General features: G+C 40.4%; 4 protein-coding genes and 1 long non-coding RNA gene across 13 annotated transcripts; 2 read left to right on the top strand and 3 right to left on the bottom strand.

The window, feature by feature from the left end:
- Positions 1 to 8: 8 nt before the first annotated feature.
- Positions 9 to 2,797, top strand: LOC105688055 (protein ecdysoneless). Its single transcript, XM_012404083.3, has 5 exons — positions 9 to 485; positions 616 to 1,109; positions 1,186 to 1,675; positions 1,798 to 1,987; positions 2,091 to 2,797. Exons 1-5 carry the CDS (start codon positions 239 to 241, stop codon positions 2,536 to 2,538), a joined length of 1,869 nt encoding a protein of 622 aa, XP_012259506.2. The 5' UTR covers positions 9 to 238; the 3' UTR covers positions 2,539 to 2,797.
- On the bottom strand, positions 2,539 to 5,066 carry LOC105688060 (serine/threonine-protein kinase NIM1). Of its 2 annotated transcripts, none has more exons than XM_020853581.2 (6): positions 4,841 to 5,066; positions 4,498 to 4,712; positions 4,273 to 4,387; positions 3,875 to 4,150; positions 3,641 to 3,786; positions 2,539 to 3,563 (listed from the first exon to the last, which is right to left on the bottom strand). In XM_020853581.2, the coding sequence occupies exons 1-6, from the start codon at positions 5,064 to 5,066 to the stop codon at positions 3,303 to 3,305; spliced, it is 1,239 nt and encodes a 412-aa protein (XP_020709240.2). In that variant the 3' UTR covers positions 2,539 to 3,302. The 2 variants fall into 2 exon arrangements, with proteins under 2 accessions (XP_020709240.2, XP_020709239.2); XM_020853580.2 differs by having other exon boundaries at positions 3,875 to 4,165.
- On the top strand, positions 4,985 to 7,542 carry LOC125501799. Its single transcript, XR_007279461.1, has 2 exons — positions 4,985 to 5,116; positions 5,709 to 7,542. It is a non-coding gene; the product is annotated as an uncharacterized LOC125501799 (long non-coding RNA).
- LOC105688187 (PP2C-like domain-containing protein CG9801) lies at positions 7,385 to 11,745 on the bottom strand. Of its 8 annotated transcripts, none has more exons than XM_048658593.1 (8): positions 11,588 to 11,745; positions 11,211 to 11,460; positions 10,623 to 10,849; positions 9,732 to 10,376; positions 8,919 to 9,116; positions 8,527 to 8,830; positions 7,955 to 8,441; positions 7,385 to 7,874 (listed from the first exon to the last, which is right to left on the bottom strand). In XM_048658593.1, exons 2-8 carry the CDS (start codon positions 11,375 to 11,377, stop codon positions 7,656 to 7,658), a joined length of 2,247 nt encoding a protein of 748 aa, XP_048514550.1. In that variant the 5' UTR covers positions 11,378 to 11,460; positions 11,588 to 11,745; the 3' UTR covers positions 7,385 to 7,655. The 8 variants fall into 8 exon arrangements, with proteins under 8 accessions (XP_048514550.1, XP_012259721.2, XP_012259719.2 ...); XM_012404298.3 differs by lacking the exon at positions 11,588 to 11,745 and having other exon boundaries at positions 7,955 to 8,082; positions 8,149 to 8,441; positions 11,211 to 11,578; XM_012404296.3 differs by lacking the exon at positions 11,588 to 11,745 and having other exon boundaries at positions 11,211 to 11,577.
- A 142-nt stretch (positions 11,746 to 11,887) lies between these two features.
- Positions 11,888 to 24,363, bottom strand: LOC105688106. Its single transcript, XM_025747025.2, is given in 14 exon segments — positions 11,888 to 12,588; positions 12,676 to 12,812; positions 12,893 to 13,021; positions 13,147 to 13,244; positions 13,392 to 13,857; positions 13,956 to 20,013; positions 20,180 to 20,430; positions 21,499 to 22,113; positions 22,242 to 22,475; positions 22,631 to 23,104; positions 23,106 to 23,177; positions 23,288 to 23,362; positions 23,445 to 23,612; positions 24,228 to 24,363. Coding segments are annotated over 13 exon segments (8,745 nt in total). The 5' UTR covers positions 23,562 to 23,612; positions 24,228 to 24,363; the 3' UTR covers positions 11,888 to 12,569.
- Between the last annotated feature and the right edge of the window lie 49 nt (positions 24,364 to 24,412).

The raw sequence follows: 24,412 nt of genomic DNA on the forward strand, positions 1-24,412 counted from the left end.
TTGGCCAGCTGTAACGGAAATTGCTAATTATTGTTGCTTAAAAACCAAACCGAACCAATGACAACGGAAATTGGGAAAATTGAACACTGAAAAGTTCGGTTGGTGTCTTAGGTCAGTGGATCCTTTTTGGTGTGCTAGAGCAGTGAAGATGAATCCGGATATAATAAATTGCTTCATGTTTTAAAATAATCGAGGATTACAGCATATTTATTAAACTATATAATAAAAGTTGTGAATCATGCTGCCGTCAACACAGCGTATAAGTGATGATTTCGTTGAATGTTTTTTCTTTCCGCGTTTTTGTTATCAATCAAAAGAAGACGTGTCCGAGGAACTATTAACCTCTGAAGTTGTGAGATTTAACAATGTCATTGAAGAATATACAAAACACTACATGTGGCACAGAGATTCTCTCGTTTTTTACCCTAGAACGAAACATATCATGTTTCTGCAAAAACAACTCGAAAGTTCAATCGAATTGGAAGGTAAGAAAAAAACTACGATCTACGTTTCATCATGATAATGCAGTTTAATTTTCTTTGATTAATGTCTGTAGGCGATCAATCACTGTTCGATTCCACCTGAGTATAGTTTTTGAAATTTTTTAATCTGTAGGTCAAGATTTACCACCACATATCTATGTGGGTCTCCGCTATGATGAAGATGTCGGGGATGAGTGGTTTCTGGTTTTTCTGGTCATGGAGTTGACAAAAGCTTTCAAAGGATTGATCGTCAAATTGGTAGATTCTGATGGGGAGTTTTTGCTGATCGAAGCTGCTGATGTTTTGCCAAATTGGGCCAGTCCTCAGACCTGTCAGGATCGTGTGTTCATATTCAATGGAGAAGTACACGTTGTTCAAGGGAAGGACAAAACTTATTTACAGATGCTGCAGCAGATTCAAGACAAGCCAGAAATTTCTAGGATGGACGATCCGGTACAGGCTGCTATTTCCAAAAAAATTTCAATTTACCCAGATGAAATAAGTAAGAAAATGCACAAGGCCAGGGTCTTCTTACCAGAAAGGGCTATTGCTATATTAAATCAAGAGCCGGGGTTGATTGCGGCTGCGGTGAGGTCTGTCTGTCATTCGGATCCCCTTGAGAGAAAGGTAAAGTTAAACAACGATTGTTTTCTCTTCATGCCGCCCTTGCGAACTGGTTTAACCTCTTCGCTTATCCCAATAGGTTTGTCAAGCCATGCGATACTTTCCTCCCGAACAAAGGGCCATGGTTAATATCAAAATGACGAAATGCTTGTACGCTATGGCGTGTCATTGTCGATATGCTGGTGATCCAAGAACTGGTTGGAATTTGCCATTGCCTGACGATCCTCGGCATGGCCCCCATTTATTAGGGATAAAGATATCCTGTGGTTTAGAAATGCTCATAGCCCGATCCAATCGTAAACATAAGGAGGCCAAAGGAGCTGACACTGCAACTTTAAGCGACAATGAATTTGGAAATGGTTGGGCTGCATATTTAAAACGATTGAATTCGCATGGATACTTCAGGAATCTTTTGTCTGGAAGCCAGGAATATAACCAATTACTCCAAACAGCCAAGGAGTATTTCCACGCTAATTCGATAGGGTCCTCTCTGGTAGATGATCAGCATGAGATTCATCGAGTACAATCAGCATGGCGTAACGCACAACATTGTGACATCGAATCATTGAGTGAGTATTGAACCGTATTTTAATCCGAGTACTCTCCAAAGCCTCGATGTCGAATAGAATTTTACTAGTAAGAAAAGCTGGAATGGCATAATCATTCAATACCATGGCGGTTATTGATCAAGACAGCGGACGATTGAGCCCTGCAGATGGCGACGACTGGCTCAACATAGATCCAGAGCAGTTGCAGTCAATGCTGAACCAACAATGGCCACTAAACGATCAAGTACACAAACAACACCAGCCAACACTTGAAGAAAAAGTAAAAGAGTTTCTTTCAAAGTCTAGCGACGTGGATGGGGTCCAGTTTCTGGGGTAAGTTATGCCGAGCTGTAAACCAGATGACACATTTTTGGAATCATATAACTGGACCATTTAGTTATTTCTGTAATCGGCGTTCACCCCTGTACGTTTTTAGGCACCAGTCAAAGTCGCATGGAGATAATAATGAATCCAAGATGAATACAGACGTTGATGATTCTAGGATTGACTTCAGTGCGGATGCGTTTGACTCTGCTCTACGTGGAATTTTGGATCTAGTTGTTCCAGATGAAAATGACTTCGATAGCAGCTCAGAAGGTTCCTTGGGTGGCAGCGAGGAAGACAAAGGCGGTGAGCTTGACAAGTATATGCGGATACTTGATTCTCAATTGGAATTGGATTTGCATCTCAACAGTTTGAGATGCAATGTGAATGGAGACTCTGGTGCCGTGGGCTCTGAGATAGAGGCAAACTTACGAGAAAGTGCTGAAGGAGAATCAGGCGGGGCAGGCCCTGTTGGAAATATTCTTGGCGGACCAGTCCGCCGGCTCATGCATTTACAACTGCAATCACCTTCAACTGTTCCACCTGACTTACAAAGTTAATTAACCATTCTTATTATTTTTATTTATTATTTGACATAAACCATGGTAAAAGTCAAATTTTTCATACGACATCCATTGTCAGCACAAGCTGGCACAACATACTTAGTATATTAACCGTCATTTTTTTTTTGTACACTGTTTACAATGAAAACACTTACATACAAGTGAACTTTTTCTATAATTTCGTGAGCATATTTTATCCAATTGCCCATTTTACTGATATCCAATGATATGAAATACAGTAGAGCTTATCAAGCTACCGACGCTGCTTGTCACAATTTTATCTTTATGTAGTACCTAATTTTTGAAACGAAACGCTGAAAAGTCATCAGTAATTTTTTCTGTTCTCCGATGCCTAATTGCAACTGTTAATTCATGTATACAATGATTAATAATAAGAACAGTACGAGGACAATCCATAAAAGAAGGGGGTCGGAGAGAATGTATGGAGACCAGGTGGTCGCGTACACGTTACGCGCTCACGTAATTTTTTGGTATAAGATATAAAAATCATGACAAGCTTTACGTACCCCAAAAGCGATGCAAAGATAAAATTTTTTGAACCTCAACATTGTCCGTTTCTCTAATTTTCTACTTCTTTCCGACTAGAGAGTGAGTATGTTACAATTCAAAATACATGTCCTTTCATAATACAAACGCAATGGGCGGGATGCAAATAAAGTTGCATACCTTGACTGTCCGCACATGGCATTTCAACGTTTCAAGAAGATTATCCGTAGTTGATACCAGAGCTACAGCAATAATCATAGTATAGAACACGTCTTAGATTTAAGTCCTTTCTTTGAATTTGAAGATGGTGCCGTAGCAGTTGGACTGCAGCTATGGCGACAACCTGTTTCAGATTGAACCGTACTTCGTGGAGGTTTGGTTAGCTTGTGCATGAGTACTCGGTATGTACCAATTACACTCGATCGTGATCCTTTGTCCACATGTGACGCCAACGATGCCTCGTCGATTCCCATTTTTTCCAACATTAGCCGCGCCACACGTTCAATTCCAGGTATCTGAGAAATGGTTCATCGTAACTACAGAAAATTCTGGTCGATTTGATAAATTTTTGCAATGTGAATGCACTTGGTACCTGGTTTGAATCTGTTGCAATTGTCGGTAATGTCAGGCAATCTTGCAATGGCACTTGCATCGGCACGGTCGTACCTTTGAGCCACTCGCTCTCCAACATTTGATCGATGGTCAGTCTTTCTAGAGGTATTTGACACAACGTACCATCTAGCACATAATTTTATCTTTGTTATATATTCAGATAGTTATACGCTTTGGTTTGGAATTTAATAGGTCATTTAAGGAAGAGGCTCACAGATTAGCGATTGGCAGGACAGGCTGACGTGCTCTGGCGTAACAAATTTTCCTTCGAGGATAAGAGTTTTCAGACCAGGAACAGTGCGAGATCGAAAAGGCATGGTTCCAGTAACTACCAGATAGAGCAGTACGCCGAGAGCCCAAATATCCACATAGGGCCCTAAGTAAGATTCATCTCTGAATAATTCTGGCGCTGCGTAAGGGGGACTACCGCAAAATGTCCTCAAAACTTGATCAGGCCCTTGGGTGAGATGTGTACTGAACCCAAAATCTCCTAATTTGATCAAACCTTGAATTCAAACACAAATCAAGTCGATGAAATGAAAAAACTACTCGACTCAGACTGAGCTTGCTATTCACATAGTTGTAAAAAGAGATGCCCAGCATGTACCTTACCCGGTCCTGCGAAAAAGACATTTTCCGCCTTAATATCCCTGTGGATAAAGCCCAAGGTATGCATATATTTCACTGCAGATAAAATCTGTACAAATAACGGCTTTGCTTCTTCTTCCTAAAAGTTTTAGCACATGAGATAAGAACGTACTAAGTAAATTCAAACGTGACATTGGTAAAATTTCTCCTCACACAAATCAAGATTCATGACAAAAATAAATTGATTACCTTAAATCTGCCTTGGACTGAGATCTTTTCGAACAGTTCGCCACCTGACGCATATTCGGTGACTAGGTAAATTTGAGCATATGTTTCTACGACCTCGAACAGCCTTATCACATGCGGATGGCAAATACCTTCCATAGTAGCTATTTCTTGGGCCAGCATTCTACGCGTCTTTTCATCTAACTTCGTTTTATCCAAAATTTTAATGGCAACTCGTTCTGCAATTGAAAATTGAGATTTATGTACAGGCACGCACAGAGGCACTTTTTTGCTGATGAACAATAATTTTTTTGTGCTGGAATTGTGAATTTTTTTTCATAAAAATAAGTCAACTAGAAAAACAAACCGTTTGTCGGATGATGGATGGCCATCTTAACTCTTGAAAAATTTCCAGATCCAAGATCTCCCCGCAATCTATACAATCCGACAGTTTTTCCCAAAGTAACATTACGTAGCCTATTGAGTTCTCCTATTTGATCCAAAGACGAATCGTTTTTCGGTGCATGATTTCCATTTTGGAGATTTGAATCAGGGGGGATAGAGCCAGGCATGCATATAGTTGATGACCTCATTAAACACTCACTTTTCACCCAAAACCTGGAGAAAAAAAATTACATTTCAGGTAACTATCACAAAAAAAGATTGGGAAAATAATGTAAACGCTTTATCTCACCACGCAAGCAAATGCGTCTTCAAGCGATTTGATGTCAACTTAGCAGTGGATATCTCAGACCCCCATTGTCAGCGAAGCAACTTAGGTTGGCCGAATAGTAGCAGAGTCAAAGCCATTGCACTTGTTCTATCTCCTTGAATTTATATCTGCAAAGAAACAATTTTTTCTTATTTTAACTGTAAGAATTTAAACATGAAACTCAAAAATGTTGACATGCTTATAACATATGCGTGTTGCCTTGCACTCATTGTGATATATTATTCCTGTGACTGTATGACGAATCATATTCTGCAATCCATTTGTTGTCATTGCTCGAATGTTGCCAAAATTTTTGTATCATAGTTTAGGTGGCGTATGAAACATTGACGATATAGCACCTGATCTGGCGTGTTGTCAAGCTTAATTTGATGCTTCATGGATTTAGATCTTGCACAAATTGTTACACCTTGCCAAAATCGTATCCATAAGATCGATTTGTATGAAGTTTGTGATATCAAATTGATTTGAAATGATTATGGATTGAAATTATTTTACTACACAGGTCATCAGAAATTATTTCGTACAAGAAGTTGGTATACCATCGTGCTTGATATTCAATAAGAGGAGCTTGATTCACTATAAACAACATGAAATATTCTTGAGCATCGAAGCCTTGACAAAACGGCCAATTCTCGCAGACACAATGAAATGAATCAAACAAATTTAAGTGAACATTGAAGAGTCAAAAGAGCTTGATGAAAAGATTGCCTACAATCAGACACAATAGACAAATGGCGTTTGTAGAAGATTATTCTATTGAGCTTATAACAGCTCGTTAAAGAATTGTATACAGAGCACGAATCGTGGGTTCTGGTTGTGAAAACCTTTGTAAAAAAACATTAGCGATACAAATCTGTCAGATATATGGAGCAATATCTGCTACATATCACGATTAGATACGCTTATAGATTCGTTTACAAGAACTAGAATAACTATTTATACAAAGCCAAGTATACAGAAGCTCCCACTGCCTGAGCTTTAGCTCAGGCATCTCCAATATTGTAAAATATGTTTTAATGGTGGAACATTCATTGTATGTTAAATAATAAACTCAATGACAGATTATTTTAGTTACAGATCTAATACTGTCATTGTATATCAGCACTGTCGGTTGTGTTTATAACTCACGTTAAAATTGTTCTCTTTGGATGAAAAAGAATTCGAATAATAATTAAAATACATCTAATTCTGGCACTTAAAAATGACAATTATCCATTGTCTATTTGTTCCCCAAAAGTTTGAAAGTGATATTATCACAATTGTAGGAGGATTTCAGTTCAACTCTTATCTGTCAGTATCAAAGTGACTGAAGATCAGATATTTAGTTATCAGTACAGTCGATAATAGATTTTTTCAGCACTGTTGAGTTTAAAGCGCAAGAAACTTTTAAATGAAGGATCGATGGCATACCTACAAGTATATGACACGAAATCCCTTGACCCTAGATCGCCTTGCAGAACTATAGTTCACCACTGACAGTTCAATGATCATTTGAATATTTGTTACGTGGTGACGTATTGACGTTCAGCTAGTTGCGAGGTTATACACGCTGGACACATGTCAAATACATAGCTAACATCGTACTCATACAATGCTTATACTACACATAAACACTTTTTGAAATGATCGAACAATTTCCAAGGCAACAGCGCGAGTACGAAAAGCAGCGGTTGTAAGGCGCATGAGCTACTAGACATTAAAAATTATGAGAAAATGGATCATTCGACTTACATAAAAAGCTTATTAGATGACGAAGACCGAGAATCCAATTATATGCTGAAAAATTTATAATAAGGTTATGGTCTTCATTATAGGACTTATGATATAATGTACCGTAGCAATACCACGACCGTGAATAAAAAGTCTCGCGCGAGGCACAGGTGTCTTCTTTGTGAAGAATCTACTACAAGAGCATCGATGCAACCCTAGGTAAACACTGCGAACAGATATTGGTCGATATTGTACAACTGCATCGGTACTTAAAATGTAATCAAAAAATCTACACCAATCTTATTCGCCCCTATACCCACCATGATCCAATCTGCAAGAATAGCTATTATTTTATTTTCATGGAAGAACAATCCTTTCGTAATTGAAAAATAATAAGAAAATAGACACATAGCTTACCCAATGTAAGTAATGATCAAGAAATGAATGAAGGAATAATAAAGTACGATATTTGACGTGTCTTGCTTGTATAAAATTCTTCGAGGTAAAGATAATTCACACAGTAATACTGTACAGCGGAATTGTAACGTCGACTAACGTCCTGTGTATAGTTTTCTTAACTTAAGTAATAATTTTAGCTACCTCTAGTACATAATACTATATACAAATAATTATACATGGTATATGGCCGTTACTTAGTTCATCACAGTGTACAGATAATTATGTTTTTATAAAAGAAACAACTCCTATTCGTACACTATATAGATCATTTTCTGAATAACTAAAGTCCCGGTTGAGATCCAGTGTACTGGCCAACTGTGTATGCCACGACGGTGGCATGGTCTAGTTTTCCTGGTACCATTGAGATTTTATCCAACATTTTTTTACGTCGATTTCTCTGCTCTAACTTTGAAAGCTGCACCATGCGACCGTCCTTCTGCTGTGAATAATACAGATCCGGATCTTCCAAAATTCGACGTTTTGCGGCTGTGATTCTCACCTTAAATTTAAACGTAATTAGTTAATATTCAAATATTATTTCTCAAGTCCCACGGTTAACTAAATTGAGATTTGACTTACTGCAAAGTCAAGGAGAAGTTCACATAGACGTCTGGCGTTGTTGCATGGAGGTCCTTCTCCGGATACCCCTCGCTTTAACAAATCTTCCATTCTCAGAAGCGTTAATTCATGCCTCTGGTAAGCTTCGACTATGGGTAATCCAACGTTATTACCACTAATGGAATCAGATCTCCTTAAATTTTCCGTTGACTTACGTCGTGTTCTTGTTCTACCGTGGCTGTCATGCTTGACATTTTTATCAGAATTTGGTGTGTCATTTGTCGGTAATACAGCAAACTTTCCCACAACTGGGTCAAAATTATCGGATATCCCGTCACTTGTCAAAAATACTATATCTCCTCGCTCCACTTCTGTCATTGACAAGGTAAGGTTATTCAGCTCCGGATTGCAGCCATCCACCGGACCTAAGGCTCCCAGAGCATCTCGCATGTCCCGCATACAGTGAATATCATGGGAACCTTGCGTGATCTCACGCACGCCTGTTTGTCTATAAAATAACAAGTGATTCGTATTGAATATTATGACAGTTGTAAGATCGACTGAAATTTTCTCATCACAACCTTTGTGTTCACCTGGAATAGACATATGCCAAACTATCGCCAACATTACATGTACAAGCGACATATTTTCTTCTACTGGAGCCCAAAGCTGAGTTAGCGGGAGCTAAAGGCAGGACAGCACAAACGGTGAGAGTTGTAAGCATTCCTTGTTCTTGCAGAATCAAGGAATGCGCGGAATGAAAGGAACGGAGCAATGCAACGAACACATCTCGAGTTGTGGTTACTCCGCTATCTGTTGCTGGTGAAAAGAGGGCCTTGTTCAAATATTCTATGCTTCCATGAACAGCTGCCCGAGCAGCAATGCTCGCCTTAGGACCTGAAAAAAGCATAAATGTAAATGAAATCTTTATAAAGCTAACTACGACACAAACTAATGGGATTAACATAGTTTGCAAAAACTCTACCCCAGTTCACGCCATCGGCCAGAGCCAAGATAGCTGCTCCTGGTCTGGCGGATATACCAAAGCAATCAGCTATCGGTTCTCCGTTATTCACATTATTAGTTGGATTTTTTTCATACAACGTGGTAGCGACTCCATAAGCTAACTCATGAGGTCTGAACCAATCGGAGACACAAGCTATTTCACCATCAGATGTGGAGCCTAAGGGAAAATTTTAAACTCGGTAAAACAATGATTCAACCATCCACATTATTCTGTAATTTTTCTAATAAAAGAGTGTTCTGCAGACTTAGTTCATGCTAAAGGCAGTTTGATAATAATTGAAGCTGATAATTACTATTAATATTATATGTTATGCGAAAGGGTTTAATAAAATCTGGTAAATATAGCGGCTGACAATCACATGCTCCATACACTTCTAACGTATTTTCACGATGTGGATGGTTTCGTATATTGCTTCCAAGTGAGTTATGAATGCAGAAAAGTGTAAGACTAACTATGAGTATGCAATAGTGACATTGTTTTGAGTTATTCTGAACAGATATCGAAGCGGAAGACACATGCGACAATGCTGCATAACAATTGGTCCTATAACAAATACGATTCTGATAACTACTATAACATCCATTACGGTGAAAAAATACTATTTTATAATAATAATGAACATAATAATTCTTACGCCAGGGATAACAGTTACAATAGCATCGATAATAATGGAAAAACTGAATAAATGATCCCACAATTCTAACGACGACAATAATCCATTGGCATACAGCTAATATTTGCAGCTCAAGCCCAAAATAGAAAGATAAGCACCTTTCTTGACCTTTTCGAACGGAGCTGGAGCACTCTTAGATTTTCTAAGCGGATTCATCTCAGATGCAAATTCTGATGGCGGTGGTATGATGTCGTTTCTATACTCCCCTGCTTCAAGACCACCCGACATATCGTTGCCTGTATTCTCCATGTTAAACCGCACCCTATTATCATTAATACTATCATCAAAGCCGACATTTTCAGCTTCGGTAATAGGGAATGGTCCTTCTGGGATCAAGTTCCTTGTTTCGAATGTAAAATGTTCTTTTGGCGTTAAACTAAATTGAAAATTATCCAATTTCTCTTTGATTTTGGCATCATAGTTGATCGTGTCTTCCTCTTTGGCATTGAGAGTTTCCATTACGGTAACTTCGGTCACCAATTCATCCATAAATTTCATTTGTGCTCTGGCGTTGGATTCCCCAATAACAGCAGCTGATGGAATAGTCTGTTGTTGGTTGCAGTTGGTTTCGAAACTATCCAACAAGTTTTCGTGAGAATATTTTGAGTCTGGATTATATAATTTTCCAGCTGCTCGAATTTTGATGGAACTGTTGTCGATAGGGCACGGCGGCGAACCGCTCGGTCGAATCATGAGCCATCGATCGTGAGCCACGGAGAATATACAGTCCAATGATGTGTTCACTGTACTTAACACACGCATCGCTTACTTTCGAATGCAAATGAGCCTTACTTCCTTTTAATTACACATCATTTTAAAGGAATATCTTAATTCAGAGAAAAACTTGATAAATTTGACCACACAACATTACATCACTGATACAACACGACAACGAGACATGATAAATGGAACGTGAAAATATAAAGTTATTTTTTAGCATGAGTGTACTCTTGGCGACACGGGGAAAAATATAGTTATTGTTTACATACCGGCTCTTTCATGTTCTGATTGTTCCAATATATCTATGTAGTCAACGTCGGGATCGCTGATACTCAGATGTCTTTGTTTCACATTCACCGTGGTAAGACCAAGATCTGGACCTGTTAGAGCTGCAAATACTTCCTCGGTATCGTCTAATGAACACAACGGATATGATGGCAGTTCCTCAGGGTTGCGTCCGTGTAATATTGCTGGACCTTCCGTCTTAATCTCTAATCTAGATATGTGAATGAATATATCTATTGACGAGATAGTGGACAAAGATATTCTTCATAGATCACCGATTTCAAGTGGAAACTATGTTGGGACAACTTGGGTGGTATGATACGGCAGAAATTTGAATTAGTTGGGATTATTGGCTGAATGGATAATTTGCCATATGAGAGATGACTCATGATATAAAAACATGGTGCGTGGCACTGCTTAGTAGACTGACTTTTCGACTTGTACTAATCTCCTATTGACGCTAAGTTACAGCGTTAAGTCAAAGGGCTTGAGATTCCCTGATATTTTCCATCAGCAGGTGCTACTATAATTTGAACCTATTCCCCAACCATTATAAAAGAAACAGTCCTCACCCATTCAAGTAACGAGTGATGAAACATCCGCCTTCAAGGTCCTGCGGAGCACTCCTAGGACTGCGTGGTGAAGATTCTCCATGTCCAATATTCTCAACAGCAGCAGCAAGGTTACTGACAGACAGCTGACGCATGAAACCAGCAACCCTTTTCCGTAAGCTTGGCATCCTCTTAGTCAAGAATATGCTGTTGATCAACGTTTAATTCGATCCAAATCACTGTACCATAATTTTGCGTCATTTACGTCACCCTGAGCACGAAAAGTCAGCAAGTCAATAGTGTAAGAGCCGTATATGGCATTATAAATGACGAACCGAATCGTGTCACATTATTACAATAACGGCCATTTTGGAAGGACTGTCAATAGTGTCAAATACCTGCAAGCAGTTTGTCTGCCTCTCAGACGCTTCAAGGCTCATCTGCAAACCGCTCGCATATCGCAGTTGTTCTTTTTCTTCGAGAAGAGTGTGAGATGCAGACGAGCCTTATTTTTCAGCGACAATAATCGAGCGGATTAAAGTTTGCTGCGCGCGCGCTGTGTCAGTCGATATATCGATGTGTGAACCGTCGCATAAGCAGATAAAAAGGAAAAACGGTACAAATAATTTAGTTTGTTTTTTATCCCTGGAGGGAGAATACGAAATTTTAAGGAATAAAATAATGAACACCGTATTACATTATCTGTCGAATGATCTGTGTTGGCATATGAAAGTTTACTTCAATAATCGATGATAATAATGACAGTAATAATCGTGCAGCGCCATTGTCTAATTACAATAAGTTTTACATATTACATAATGTGATCGTAGTAGTAAACCTGCGGTGGTATTTATAATTATTTGTAGGAAATGGAAAATAACAATAATTGATAGTATTCAGAATTGGAATTGAGATAAAACGAAGGGTAAGGAAATTATCATTTCCAGTAATCGAAAAATCCATTGATAATGACCTAACTCGATTAATCAATCAATCAATACAGAATGATTGAATTTTTCTTCTATTATAGCCCTACGACGAAATCAAATCATGTAAACTATTTCAAATTCATTCATAAATAAAAATATTGCGCAGGAAATTTCAGTTTTACGAATATCATAGTAGTCATAAGTAATAATAATAATCATAATAATATTAATATTAATAATAAAATAATAATAATAAGTATGTACATACACACAATACACATTGTTCGGTGTTTCTTTAATTAGCATCCATCATATAGAATGCCGAATATTATTATAAGTTTGCACGGAGCAGTACTTTTCTATTCACTCTCACTTACCACCAAATAATATTGACGGACTTCTCCAACATTGACGAGGACATATTTAATACTAGACCATGTTTGGCTTATGATCAACTCCAAAGATTTTTTCTGAAACATAACCAGGAGTGGTTAAAAATTTAAACTAGGCAATTCACAGGGTCGAATTCAAGGTGGATACTTGATAGGAAAACTTACGCGGGTTTAGTTGCCTTTGTTGTATTCGACGGGCCTCCTGATCCCTTTTTCTTGTTGATTCGGCATTTTTTAACATAAGCTTCAACTAGCTGCCCAATCTTTTTCGGATTTATCTCCCCCGTTTTATTATGGCAGATCTGGGGAACAACGAAGTTTTTTTTTAATCTCAGCTTAAACCGCTTTTATGAAGGGGCCCTAACCAAGTAGTGACGCAAACCTTGGGTACAGCCTTTCTCATAATATCTTTATATTCGTCTTTAGTAACGTGTTTTTTGGTGTAATGTGGCTTCAATACAAGTTTCACCTCTTCCACGACTCTCTCCTGCCTGTTTAATTTCTTTAGAAACTGAAACATACATTAATCGTAATTATGAAACAGGATAAAATAATGAAAAGAATTAAAGCTCGTTGAACTACCGAATGCAGAGCCCCATCCAGAAATAAAGTAAACAATATTGTTCAAAACCAAACCTTGTCTTTGACCTGCATTTCAACGGCTGAACTCGGAAGATCGTCCAATATTTGAAGTTGGTTTTCGTCCATTCGCACCCCGACTTTCGGATTTGTAGCTGAAAATAATGCTAGAATTACATTTTACTAATGAGTTTAGCAAATAAAATTCATGTATCACGATAATTATTTTGGATGGTAAAAAGGTTGGGGTAAAAAAAGAACGTGAGCTGAGAACATGTACGGATCATGCCTGCGATACTTACATTTCTTTTTTTTATCTTTCTCCGGAACTTTCCTCGCCCTTGCCTTCCCTAGGTTCTTAACTGCAGGTGATGACCCGAAAAGCGTATCGAATGCGTCCTTTTTATCAACTGTCTTTGCGCTGCTAGTTTTTGAGGGGGTATTCTTGTTTGTATTAGTTGGTGGTGGCAGTAGTTGTTGAGGACTGTGTCCTCCAGGGCTCGGAGGGTCAAAGATCCCATCGCTTAGGCTGGACCCCGGAGAGTAAGGCGAAGACATATCGAGGGTATCGTTTGCAGACTCAAGTGTCGCATCACTTCCGTTTTGTCCCATAGCAGAGGTATTTTTATTCTGTGACGACGATGACGTGGATTTGACACCCCGCATTGCAGGTGTTAGTTTTGTTGGATTGGCAAATATAGGTGTCAACTGTGGTCTATCGTTGGTTGATCGCTGTTTACTTTGATTTATTGGCGATATTCGATTTGGCTGAAATCAATATGGTGTGTAAATTATTAAAATATTTCATAACTGTCAATTATACATCGTATTGATTTTTAATAAAGACTATTTGCCATCTGACATACCTGAGTCAAATTTCTTTGACCACCGGACGGTGCGCCAGCGTTGAACATGGTGCTTCGTTGAACCGCGGCAGTAACGGTAGCCAATACGGGATTGACGTTGGTAAAGTTTGTTGGATTATTTTGTTGATGTTGTACTTGTAAGCCTTGTTGATTTTTTGCTGCGGTATCGGTGGACTGATTTGTGTCGGTCTGCCCATCAGTGACAGGGGGGGAGTCTCGCTTAGGTGAAGCTCTTTTTATTGTCACCATAGATATAATTTTGGGTTTGTCGATCTGTTTGCTAATATCCTGATTGATTTGTTGATCTTGCAGCATCTGTTTGTCGGGCTCACTTGGTGGGCAAGAGGGTGGCTCGCTGTCATCGTGTGGATTTCTCGGCGAATTGCACTGATGATGATTTCTGTCTCTATCGTCAACGGGTGTGGCTTCTTGGCTTGCAGCGGGAGTCGGGGATCTGGACTTTGTGGGATCAAATGGATCGTAAGCATCCGGAGAAGTAGGTGGCGATGTAGGGGGTTCAGGTGGTGTATTTGGTCCGATTTTAAGTCTGAGCTCAAGTTCTTCCTGAGCTCGCATTTCTAGTTCTTCGTCAACTCTTTCGTCGACTTCTTCTTCTTCTTCTTCTTCCTCTTCGTCCTCCCCACCTTCCCGCTCCTCTTCCTCTTCCTCTTCCTCCTCATGAAGGGGGTTTATCATCGACGTCCTGAGATTGCTCTGTTGTTTGTTTATTGAAAACTTGATTTGCGGTTCAGGCGGCGTTTTTGGGCCCTGAGAGACAAATTGCTCGTGTTGGGGGGTGGGCCTGGGGGAAGCGTGCTGTTCTGGGGTTGCCATTTCCTGTACTTGTTTGTCCTCGTCATCGCTTAAGACGATGACATCGTGCGGCGATGGTGTTTGTTCCCTGAACGGCGATTGATCAAGGTCAATAACAGCGACAGGTTTTTTAGTTGCCGCAATTTCTGCTGCCTTCGATTTTTTCTTACGCTCCTTTTTGTTCTTTGGAGATTTTGGAGCCCTCTTTTCCTTGAGCTTTTCCTTTTTAGACCTTTTTATTGTAGGCTCACTTTGGACGGTCTCACGTCTCCTGCGTTTAGCTGTAGGTGTGACAAGAGGAGTTGCTTCAGGTACGTTGGCCATCTCAATAGGATTGGTCTCATTTTCTTTGTTGAAGCAAACGCTTACCAGAATATTATCACCGCTTGCGAATACCTCTTTAGACGGCGGTGGAGTTCGGTTTCTTTTATTTCTCTTTCGTTTTTCTATGTCCTTAGCCCCTTTCTTAGGCTCTCTTTTTTTCTCTTTTTTCTTCTTCTTTATTGCTTCCTTATTTGTTAATATGACGGTCAGATTCTTGGGAGGAACTGCCACATTGTCCAACACCGGTATAGGTGACCAGCTGCCCCGGGACGCAACCTCCTCATGTCTCACCGAAGTGGGAGTCCTGGAACGAGACCTAGACCAAGAAGGCGTCCACTGCGCACTCCAGGACCTTCTCTCCCGCGACGATGCAAGTCTCTCTCGATCGACGGCTCCTTTCTCAGTAATCGGCACCCAATTTGTTTTGTTGCGATCCCTCGGTTCCCTCGATTTTGATCTTTCTCTGGATCTGGAATTGTGTTTTCGTTTTGCATGTTTCTTGTCTCTGGACCGTGAGGATATCCGTTTGGGAGTTTTCGATCGAGATCTTTTACGATCCTTTGAACGGCTCCGGGATTTGTGTTTCTTTAGCTTTTCTCTTTTCTTTTCCCGAGATCTGCTACTTGATCGACGATTTTTAGACAAAGACCTACCTCTGGATCTTCGTCTAGGTGACATCGGCGAACGGCGTTTTCTCGACTGAGACCATGATCTTCGTTTCGACAGCGATCGTTTTCTCGATATTGACCTTTTACGAGAGATTGATCTTTTACGGGAGATAGATCTTTTTCGCGACGCCGATCTCTTTCGTGAAATCTTGCGCCTTGACCGAGACAGGGATCTTCTACCACGTGACAAGGATCTTCCGCCTTTAGAATAGGACCGTCGGTCTCTGGACCACGACCTCCGAGGTCGGGACTTAGACCTGCTTCTAGATCTATTTCTGGAGTATGATTGACTTCTGCGATCGCGCGACAAACTTCTTCGTCTCGAGGGAGTTCTGCTTCTAGATCTACTTCTGGATCCATTTCTAACATCCCTACCATATTCGTCCTTCCTTGGATGCACAGGTTTGTCTGCTACAATTTTTCTGACGTCGTATCTTTCGAGTTCCTTGCGCTTTTCCTTCTTTCTCGTTACTTCCCTTCCCTTTTTTTTAGATCTATCCTTGTCTTTACTATCTTTGTTAGTCTTGTCCTTGTCCCTATCTTTATCCCTGTCACGCTCTTTATCCTTTGGGCTCTCCTTGTCCTTGTCTTTTTCTTTATCCTTGGATTTGGACCTCCTATCTTTATCGCGGTACTGTCTCTCTTTGGTGCTTTTTGATATTTTCTTCCATGCAACCTGATTCTCAGAAGAGATATTCTCTTTATTCTTGTCAGACTCTTTGCCCTTTTCCTTTTTCTCTTTTTTTTTCTTTCTTTTATTCTCTTCCTCTTTTTCCTTTGATGGTTTATCGCTCACTTTTCCACTTAGCCTCGCATCATCCATGATCTCCCCATCCTCTATTTCCTTTTCTCTTCTGAGGTTCGGTTGCATTCCCTCATCCTCGCAGCTCATAGGTTCTTCGGTTTCAGAAATAGCCTCTGTACCAAGACCTGCATATCCTGCTGGAGTTCTGCACCCATCTAAATCATCGTTAGACCTATCCTTAGTTGGAGTTATCGGCTCAAGCCCACTCTCAAAAGGTGATAAAGAGCCTCTGCCCACATCTTTTCCTACTTTAACGGGCAACTCATCTTTGCATGGAGTGTAAGCTCCATCGGATTCCCAATTTGTTGCCGGTAAACTATCATTACCTGTTGTCTCGAATACATCAGTCGTATCTTTTTCCAATGGAAAGTTTTCGCCTTCATTGAGAAAATCGATCATCCCGCTGGTTCCCAAAGCCTTTTCTAGGTTCTCTTCACTTCCATGGAGTCTAGAGTCATCCTGTACCACCTTATCAGTCCTTTTCCTTGATTTCTTTGAATTTTTTTGGTAATCTTCGTCATCCTCGTCTTCATCTTCTTGCCCTCTGAAAATCTCCTGTTCATCTTCTCTCTCCTGCACATCGCCATCATCAACTTCTTCATCTTTCACTCCTACTCTGGCTCCTGCTTCTTCTTCTTCTTCTTCGTCTTCTTCTTCTTCTTCTTCTTCTTCTTCTTCTTCATCTTCTTCTTCGACCTCTTTAATATGCCCCGATATAAAGTCTTGGTCTATTTGATCATAGAGAGCCTGAGTATTTTTGACAAGCTCTCGACTGACGTTTGAAACAGCTTCTTGGCCATTTTCTACATTATTCCATCCTGGACTAAGGGAAACTGGTTTATCCCGCTCTCCTTGCAGGTTCGTCACTTTATTACCAGGGGAGCTATCAAGATTTTCCTCAGAAATTATTTCCGGATCATCAAAAGTGGCATTCTTTGGCGAAGAATGAATTGTGTCAGCTATAGAGATTATCGTATCTGAACTTTTCTCAGTCAGATCAATTGTTGACATAGTCAGGCTTTGTTGTTGTGCGGTGACTTGTGCCCCAACTGTTGGGTGAGATTCACCTGTCTTCCTAATGTCATCGTCATCTTCATCACAGTCTACACGTTCTCCTTTGGCTTTCTCCTCTTTTTTTTTAACGATTTCCCTATGAACTTCTTCATAGGTTGATTCCTCAGCATTCTTCTTCTCTATTTCCTCCTGTTGTTCCATTTCCCTCAACTTCTGCTCTTTTTCTTTAAGTTTCTTTTCGAGTTCTTCTAATTTTTCTTCGTCATCGTCATCAGACTTATCTACTGCCTCGGATTCTGATGCTTTGCCCCCCTCCTTATTGTTTTTCTTGTCTTCTTCTTTCTCGTTGTTACCACCAGTTTTTCGAATCTGTAGATCGGCAGATATCTCTGTAGATTGTGCTGTATCTTTGGGGACAGGTTTTCCAACAACATTCGAATATTGATTATGTTTTTTTTCTTCCGACTCCTTCTCCTGTTGTATGGAGTTCTCGATGTCTTCGTCCATCTCATCGTAAAGATTGCTGAGTTTATTGCTTAATCTCAATTTATTCCCAATTTTGAAAGTGATCTTACCCCTGCTGTCATTCGATATTTTCTTTGGTGGTATTTTACTGAGCTGCCGCCTCTCCTTCTGCAGGGATTCAACGTACGGGTCGGAGGGTTCTGGTATGTCTGACAGATCACAGGCCTGCACATCGCCTACAATAATATCATCATCATCTGGTATATCTGGGGGTAAAGGTGGTGGTTCAAGGGGCCCAATTTGTTGCGAAAGCTCCTGCTCACTGTTCCTCGCTACGTCCATAGACTGAGAAGAGTAAATGGAAAAGTTTGGACAGTCTGCCTGCGAGTCCTCATCCTCGTCATCGTCATAAGCGGTCAAACGGGGCGCAGGTTTATCAACGCCAAGTTCATGATGAAAATTTTGTCCGTACGGTGTGACGGGATGAGTAATTCGGTGAACCTGATTACTTGAACCCTGCGTCTCCTTGTCGCCATCTTTGACATGGCTATGCTTTCCTTGTTTCGAACTGTCGTTGCTGTCGCTATCATCAGCAAATGGATCATATTTGTCGTCGTTTCTCCGCTCCCTGTTATCTTCTCTTGGAGTATCATCTATGACCAGTTCTTGATCGCTATCGTTGCAATCCCTATCACTCTTAGATTCCTCAAAGTCTAACAGACCTGAAGGTGGTTCTGGCGGAGGAGGTAACAGTACGCCACCGCCACCTATGTTGTTACTTCCATCGTCAACAACTGGTGAGTCATTGGCACAGCCGACTTTACTAACAGGAGCCTCGATATCAGAATACAGATCGCACTCGTCATCATCTGCTTGATTTCTTGGTCCAAACACTGGAGCGGTGGCTGAATTGCTGACACCAGCGTTTTGGAATGCAGGCTGTTCTCTAACGTCCTCGTGCAAGTGGAAGCCAGGCATCAAGTCTCTACCCATTCTCAAAGTGTTATGTATCGGACCGTGCCTGATCCCAGGTCCCCTAGGAATACCTGAAATTGGTCCGGGTACCAAGGGTGGATGGTGAGCTCTGAATCTCTGGAAGGTATTTGCGTGTGAAAAGGCAGGTGGTGGTGGTCTCTCGCTATTGTTATCACGATGACAAAAAGGGGGAACTTGCTGCTGCTGGTGCAGGTGCTGTTGATGCTGTCGTTGTTGCTGTTGCTGTTCGTTACGATCCGGCGGAGGTGGAAATCTTGGTCTTTCATTACGAAAATTTTGTTGCGGATTACGATTCCGAAAAGGTGGATTTCCAGGGAATCCTTGAGAAACTCGTCCCTCGAATCCCTGATTGTAATTTATTGGAGGTCCAAAGTCACGACCACTATTGTAATTGTCCCTGGGACCACCTGGTCCATCATAGCTATGTCTGCCACCACCGCCTCCGCCACCATAGGAATCTCTGCCCCCGCCGTATCCTTGTCCACCGTAACTGTGCCTATTATTCTCACAGTTGTAACCTCCTCCACCTCTAAAGTTCCCTCGATTTCCACTGCCTCTGGGCCCGTTGTACATTGGATTTTGCACAATATCGTTCTGACCTACATTGGACAAATCCAGCGGAGTTTCCTTAGTCGCTATCATACTTTCCTCATCATTGGTTGAGTTTTTTTTTTTTATTGGTGAATTATTGTTGTTTATGCTGTGTCTATCGTTCTCCCTTTGGTTGTTGTTGTTGTTCTTCACTAAGAATGTGCCATCTGCCTTGAGAGTGATGTCACTTTTTTTGGAATGCCAAAATTCCTGGCTATTTAATATGCTGCCGATGATATCTAGTGCAGGTTCTTCACGGGCCAAAGGATCTCTGATCATTTTCAATGCTGCGTGACGTCGTGTAGACGATATCGCGTTTCGGGGACGACTACTGACCAGCAATCCATTGCCAACTGTACAACTGTCAGATTCTTCGTCCGACCTATTCAGTTGAAAAAAAAAATCATACCGTTTAGATAACTTGGAGCAGAAACCTAAACAGCTCTTCGTAATTTTTTTCAGTAACTTATAAAGCACATTTGTGGTTACAATTCTAGGGCGTATGGATGACCAACTGTCATAAAATTGTTATAACAAAGATAAATTACCCGGCTGGACTGTAGTTGAGATCGTGTGAATTTCCAAAGAGGCTGACTTGGGAAATCCCGGCGTTATGCCTCGTGCTAGTTAGTTGTGATCTGTCCGAAATAGTTTGTCGAACTTTGACGGTAGGAATAAGCAATGGATCTTTATGACTCTGTTTCTTTAATCCGAGGGCAAGGGCCAGTCGCTTTTTCACAGTCTGAACCTTATTTGCCAGAGAATGCACTGTCCGAGCTCGTCGAGGTCTACTTCGTTTCTGAAATAAATAATAAATCCATCTTAGCTGTGAAAAACTATGTGCAAAGTGAATCCTTTTAACATCAACAATGTTCTGTCTAACACCGACTATTATTTACCTATTCACCTTTGCTGTATTTTAAAATTTAATGTTCCGTTCGAATCATACTTTGAATCCTATAGCAAAAAAATGTTCAATCTAATGGCACCTCATGATTATTTTTTGTAAATCCTCAAAATCTAAGTTTTTTGGTCATTGATGATTGAAGCAATCGACGAAATTTGGCCCAACTAATTTTTTGGTCTGGAATGTGGAATGATTTAACTCTTGAAATTACCTTAGTAATGTTGATCGTATGTCAGATAATGAGTATTTTCTTTCATTCATAAGCTTGCAAGCATTAAGTGTGACTTTAAAATGGAAGCAACTTGAAAATCATTTCCTTCTGAATCCAGATACTTATGGTCTCAAATATCCGTTGACAGTTAATATTACAATAGAGTTTTTTTGAAGTGTGAAGCATTACGATGAAAGAAAAGTCAAATGTTCCAATGCTTAAAAAAAAAAATTTATTTCCGTATCCTTAAATTCACATGAAAACAATGACGAAGGCAAGTACAGACATGAACATAAACAAGAACTAAATTTGTGGGGGGAAAAAAAAATGTAGGACTTTTGGTGAACACATGGCACAATATGGTTTTTGTCATATAACTACCGCTTCCATAAATGTGATGGGGACGGGCGGAATGTGAAAAGCTTCGATGCATTTCGTTTATCAGATCAAAGAGAAGTAAGTAGCGATGAATGGTGACTATATAATAAGAGAAACGAAATTTAGTAATTACTATGTCTTTAGCACATCTCTCCATTTCACAAAATCGCTGATTGATTGAAAATGAGAAATGTAAGTGAAAAAGTAGAGGGATAAGGGTATGCGTTAAATGACGTATGGATGCGCAATACACATACCTAGAATAGAAATTATTAGTAATAATTGAGTTTGTTTTGAGTCGGTTTTAATTACAATTTCCTGTATTCCTTTTTTAGTGACTATTTCTTTGGATTTGTTGGGTTTTTATATACCTTTCGCGGATTCTTGGATTTCTTCTTCCTGTACTTTCTCTTTCCGGTTCTTTTTCCGGCTGCTGACCGGTCCATCACTTTAACATAGGTGGTAAATTCTTCCGGTTCCCCGTCATCGTTGATCTCAGTTATCGTAACCTTGCGTACAACAGTGGTCCCTGAGCCACTCTGACGAACAGCCCTTCGTTTCTTTGACTTTCGTTTCCTAGCTCTAGATTGCGCTGCAGGAACAGCGGCTCTTCTGCGTCTTGTACTACCGACAGTGGCTGCCACAGCTTCCACAATGCCGTTAAAAGTCACACTGTCTCGGGACCAACTGCGACTGTTTTCACCTAGAGAGTCAATTCCCGATGTTGAGGTCGACGGCTGATCTGGATCAAAGTAACTTGGAGCCAAACGATGTTCTCGGAGATCTGACCGATCGATATTACGAGTACGGTCTCGATCCGCCCGAATATTCGCCCGAACTCGTTCTGTCTGACGTGTTCGAGCTATCACACGGGGATAATTTGTCACTGATTCACGAGTACGACCCGTTCGTGTCCTACCATACGACTCGCCCAGTCTTCGGGCCTCCTCCATTAGGTCTGGCAGTTCGTCCAAGTCGATTTCCACCTGAAATATTGGGGGTGGATTTATTTAGTTCCGTGTTACCGCCATCACAGGTTATTAGGCAGCATTCCTATTAAGTTATCTAGTGCTGTATTTCACATGCATTTGGTTACAAAAAAAATTTTAGTTACCATTTCGGCGTCATTTTGGCTGTTTTGTGCGCATTCAGGGCAAAACCATTCATCCATAGGAACTTCAGTAATGGGTGGGGTAAGACATTCTAGATGATACCCTAAATCACATCCGTCACAGAGAAGCATTCGATCTTCCCTGTCGCACTGAGCACAAACCTCACAGTATGTTGGGTCTTCCTGGATCTGGTCCTCGATTGACGGTCTAATAGTGACTGGAAACTGCTTGGTAACCTGGATCAATTATTAAAATATTTAGAGCAGTGCAGATTTTCGTAGGAACAATTACCATAGCTTCGATGTTGAAGTTCAGTCATAAAACTTAAAATTCGTACACAAATTCTTCAGATGGGTTTATCACCGCTGTAAAATAGAACAACGTTACTGACCTTGCCGCCGAGCTTGTTCCTTGCCAAAATCATGGTGAAAGTTTTTCGGTCTACCGGACATGTGTTGATATTTTTACTCCACTCGACAAGGCAGTCAAGACAAAAAGAGTGGTCGCAAGTATCTGGAGTAGCAACTTTCTGCTTCCTGAAGGACAACAGGCATATTGGACACTTTTCAGCCTGTGCATCACTACTGTCGCTATCAGTCTCCATAGCTGGTTGCTCTTCTTCTTCATTCTCTTTGCTCTCGGATTTTTTTTGTTTTTTGGACAAGACTCTAGATTTATGATCGCTAGCTGCCCTGTTGCCATCCTCATCTACCACATCTTCATCCATACTCCGCCATTCGGACTGTGAATCTGAACTATCACTGTTGCTTTCACCTGGTAATTCAGAATGGTACATGGAAGAATAAAAATCAATGATGGAATGAAAAACCAAACATATAGAATGAATGTCTTCTGAGGTACTAACCTACTGGCTCATCTTGCCATTCAGCATCCGTATCGCTGCTTTCATAAGTTGTATCATCTTCGCTAACGAGTCTCTACAATATGCAATAAAATATTAAATCATCTAAAATATTTCCCAAGAAACCTTACGAACGGATCAATCTTGCTAAAGCAACTTGAATGTATTTTATTTGATCAAGCTTACATAATTTTTCCTTTTGCTCACTGGCTTCTGTACATCACTCTCCTCGTCACTGCTGTCAACATCACTTGTAACCCTCTGAAAATAAAGAATATTTTTTTCATTTGAATATTTTGATTCTTGAATATGTGCCCATAATAATGGAATTGGGAAAACTTACATAGACTCTTCTCCTTCTATGCGCTCTTATAATAGAACCATCACTACTGTCGCTATCTGAGATTACAACTCGCCTCTTCTTAGAAGGTTTTGGAGAATGTTCACTGCCACTAGACATCTTCGAATCACCCTGAGGTAAAAATCTGTGACATAACGTTCATCGAATCACCTGTAATCACATCAGAGTTTGATTCATTTATGTACCGCACGAGAGAACTGGAATTCTGGAAGATGTTGTTCGAACACCATTCTGGAAACTGGAGTCTAAGGTGCGATGTGAAGTCAAAAGAAAACAATTAATCTATTTAGAACTTAGACAATAATCCGGTTAATTATCTCTAGTTTACGTAATTATCTTTATTATTTTTATCATCAGCATCTTATACGCGTATAGTTATTCTGCGAGTGCATTTCGGCAAATCACCCGGTTAAGCGACAAAATAACTTGGCTACAGGTTGTGTTCGGATCAGACGGCAATTACTAAGGTTTAATTCTGATTGAAGCGGTATATCCGGCACATTGGTGTCCCGAGCAGTCCCAGGGTTCAAACTCGCATCAGGACCTTCCGCATGATTCTTTACAAAACCACAAACAGCAAGCGAAGAAGCATATTCGCGTATGTATGTGTGCGTGTACGGACATTCGTATTCACACATATGTATAGTGATAGAACATACCCATGATCGTAAGAGTAAATATTGGGGTTTAATACTTGCGGGTTATTAGGAACCTCGGAGTTCAGTTATCGGAATTGATCTATGAACGTAATTTATTTCCGCATACCTGTGCGATGTAACGTTCATTCCTTGCTGAAAAAGTGTGGGATCGGTGACAGCCAGAAGTACGCTTGATGGTTGTAGAAAACCGTGGCCATTTTGCGCGACGATCGCTCGTTGGTGTATGTATGTACGGTACTTCTCAACCATATCGCAAGTTTGTTGGAGTCGCTAGTGCTGTGTAAGCTGGTT

Source organism: Athalia rosae, chromosome 7 (assembly GCF_917208135.1).
Source record: "Athalia rosae chromosome 7, iyAthRosa1.1, whole genome shotgun sequence".
NCBI lineage: Eukaryota > Metazoa > Arthropoda > Insecta > Hymenoptera > Athaliidae > Athalia > Athalia rosae.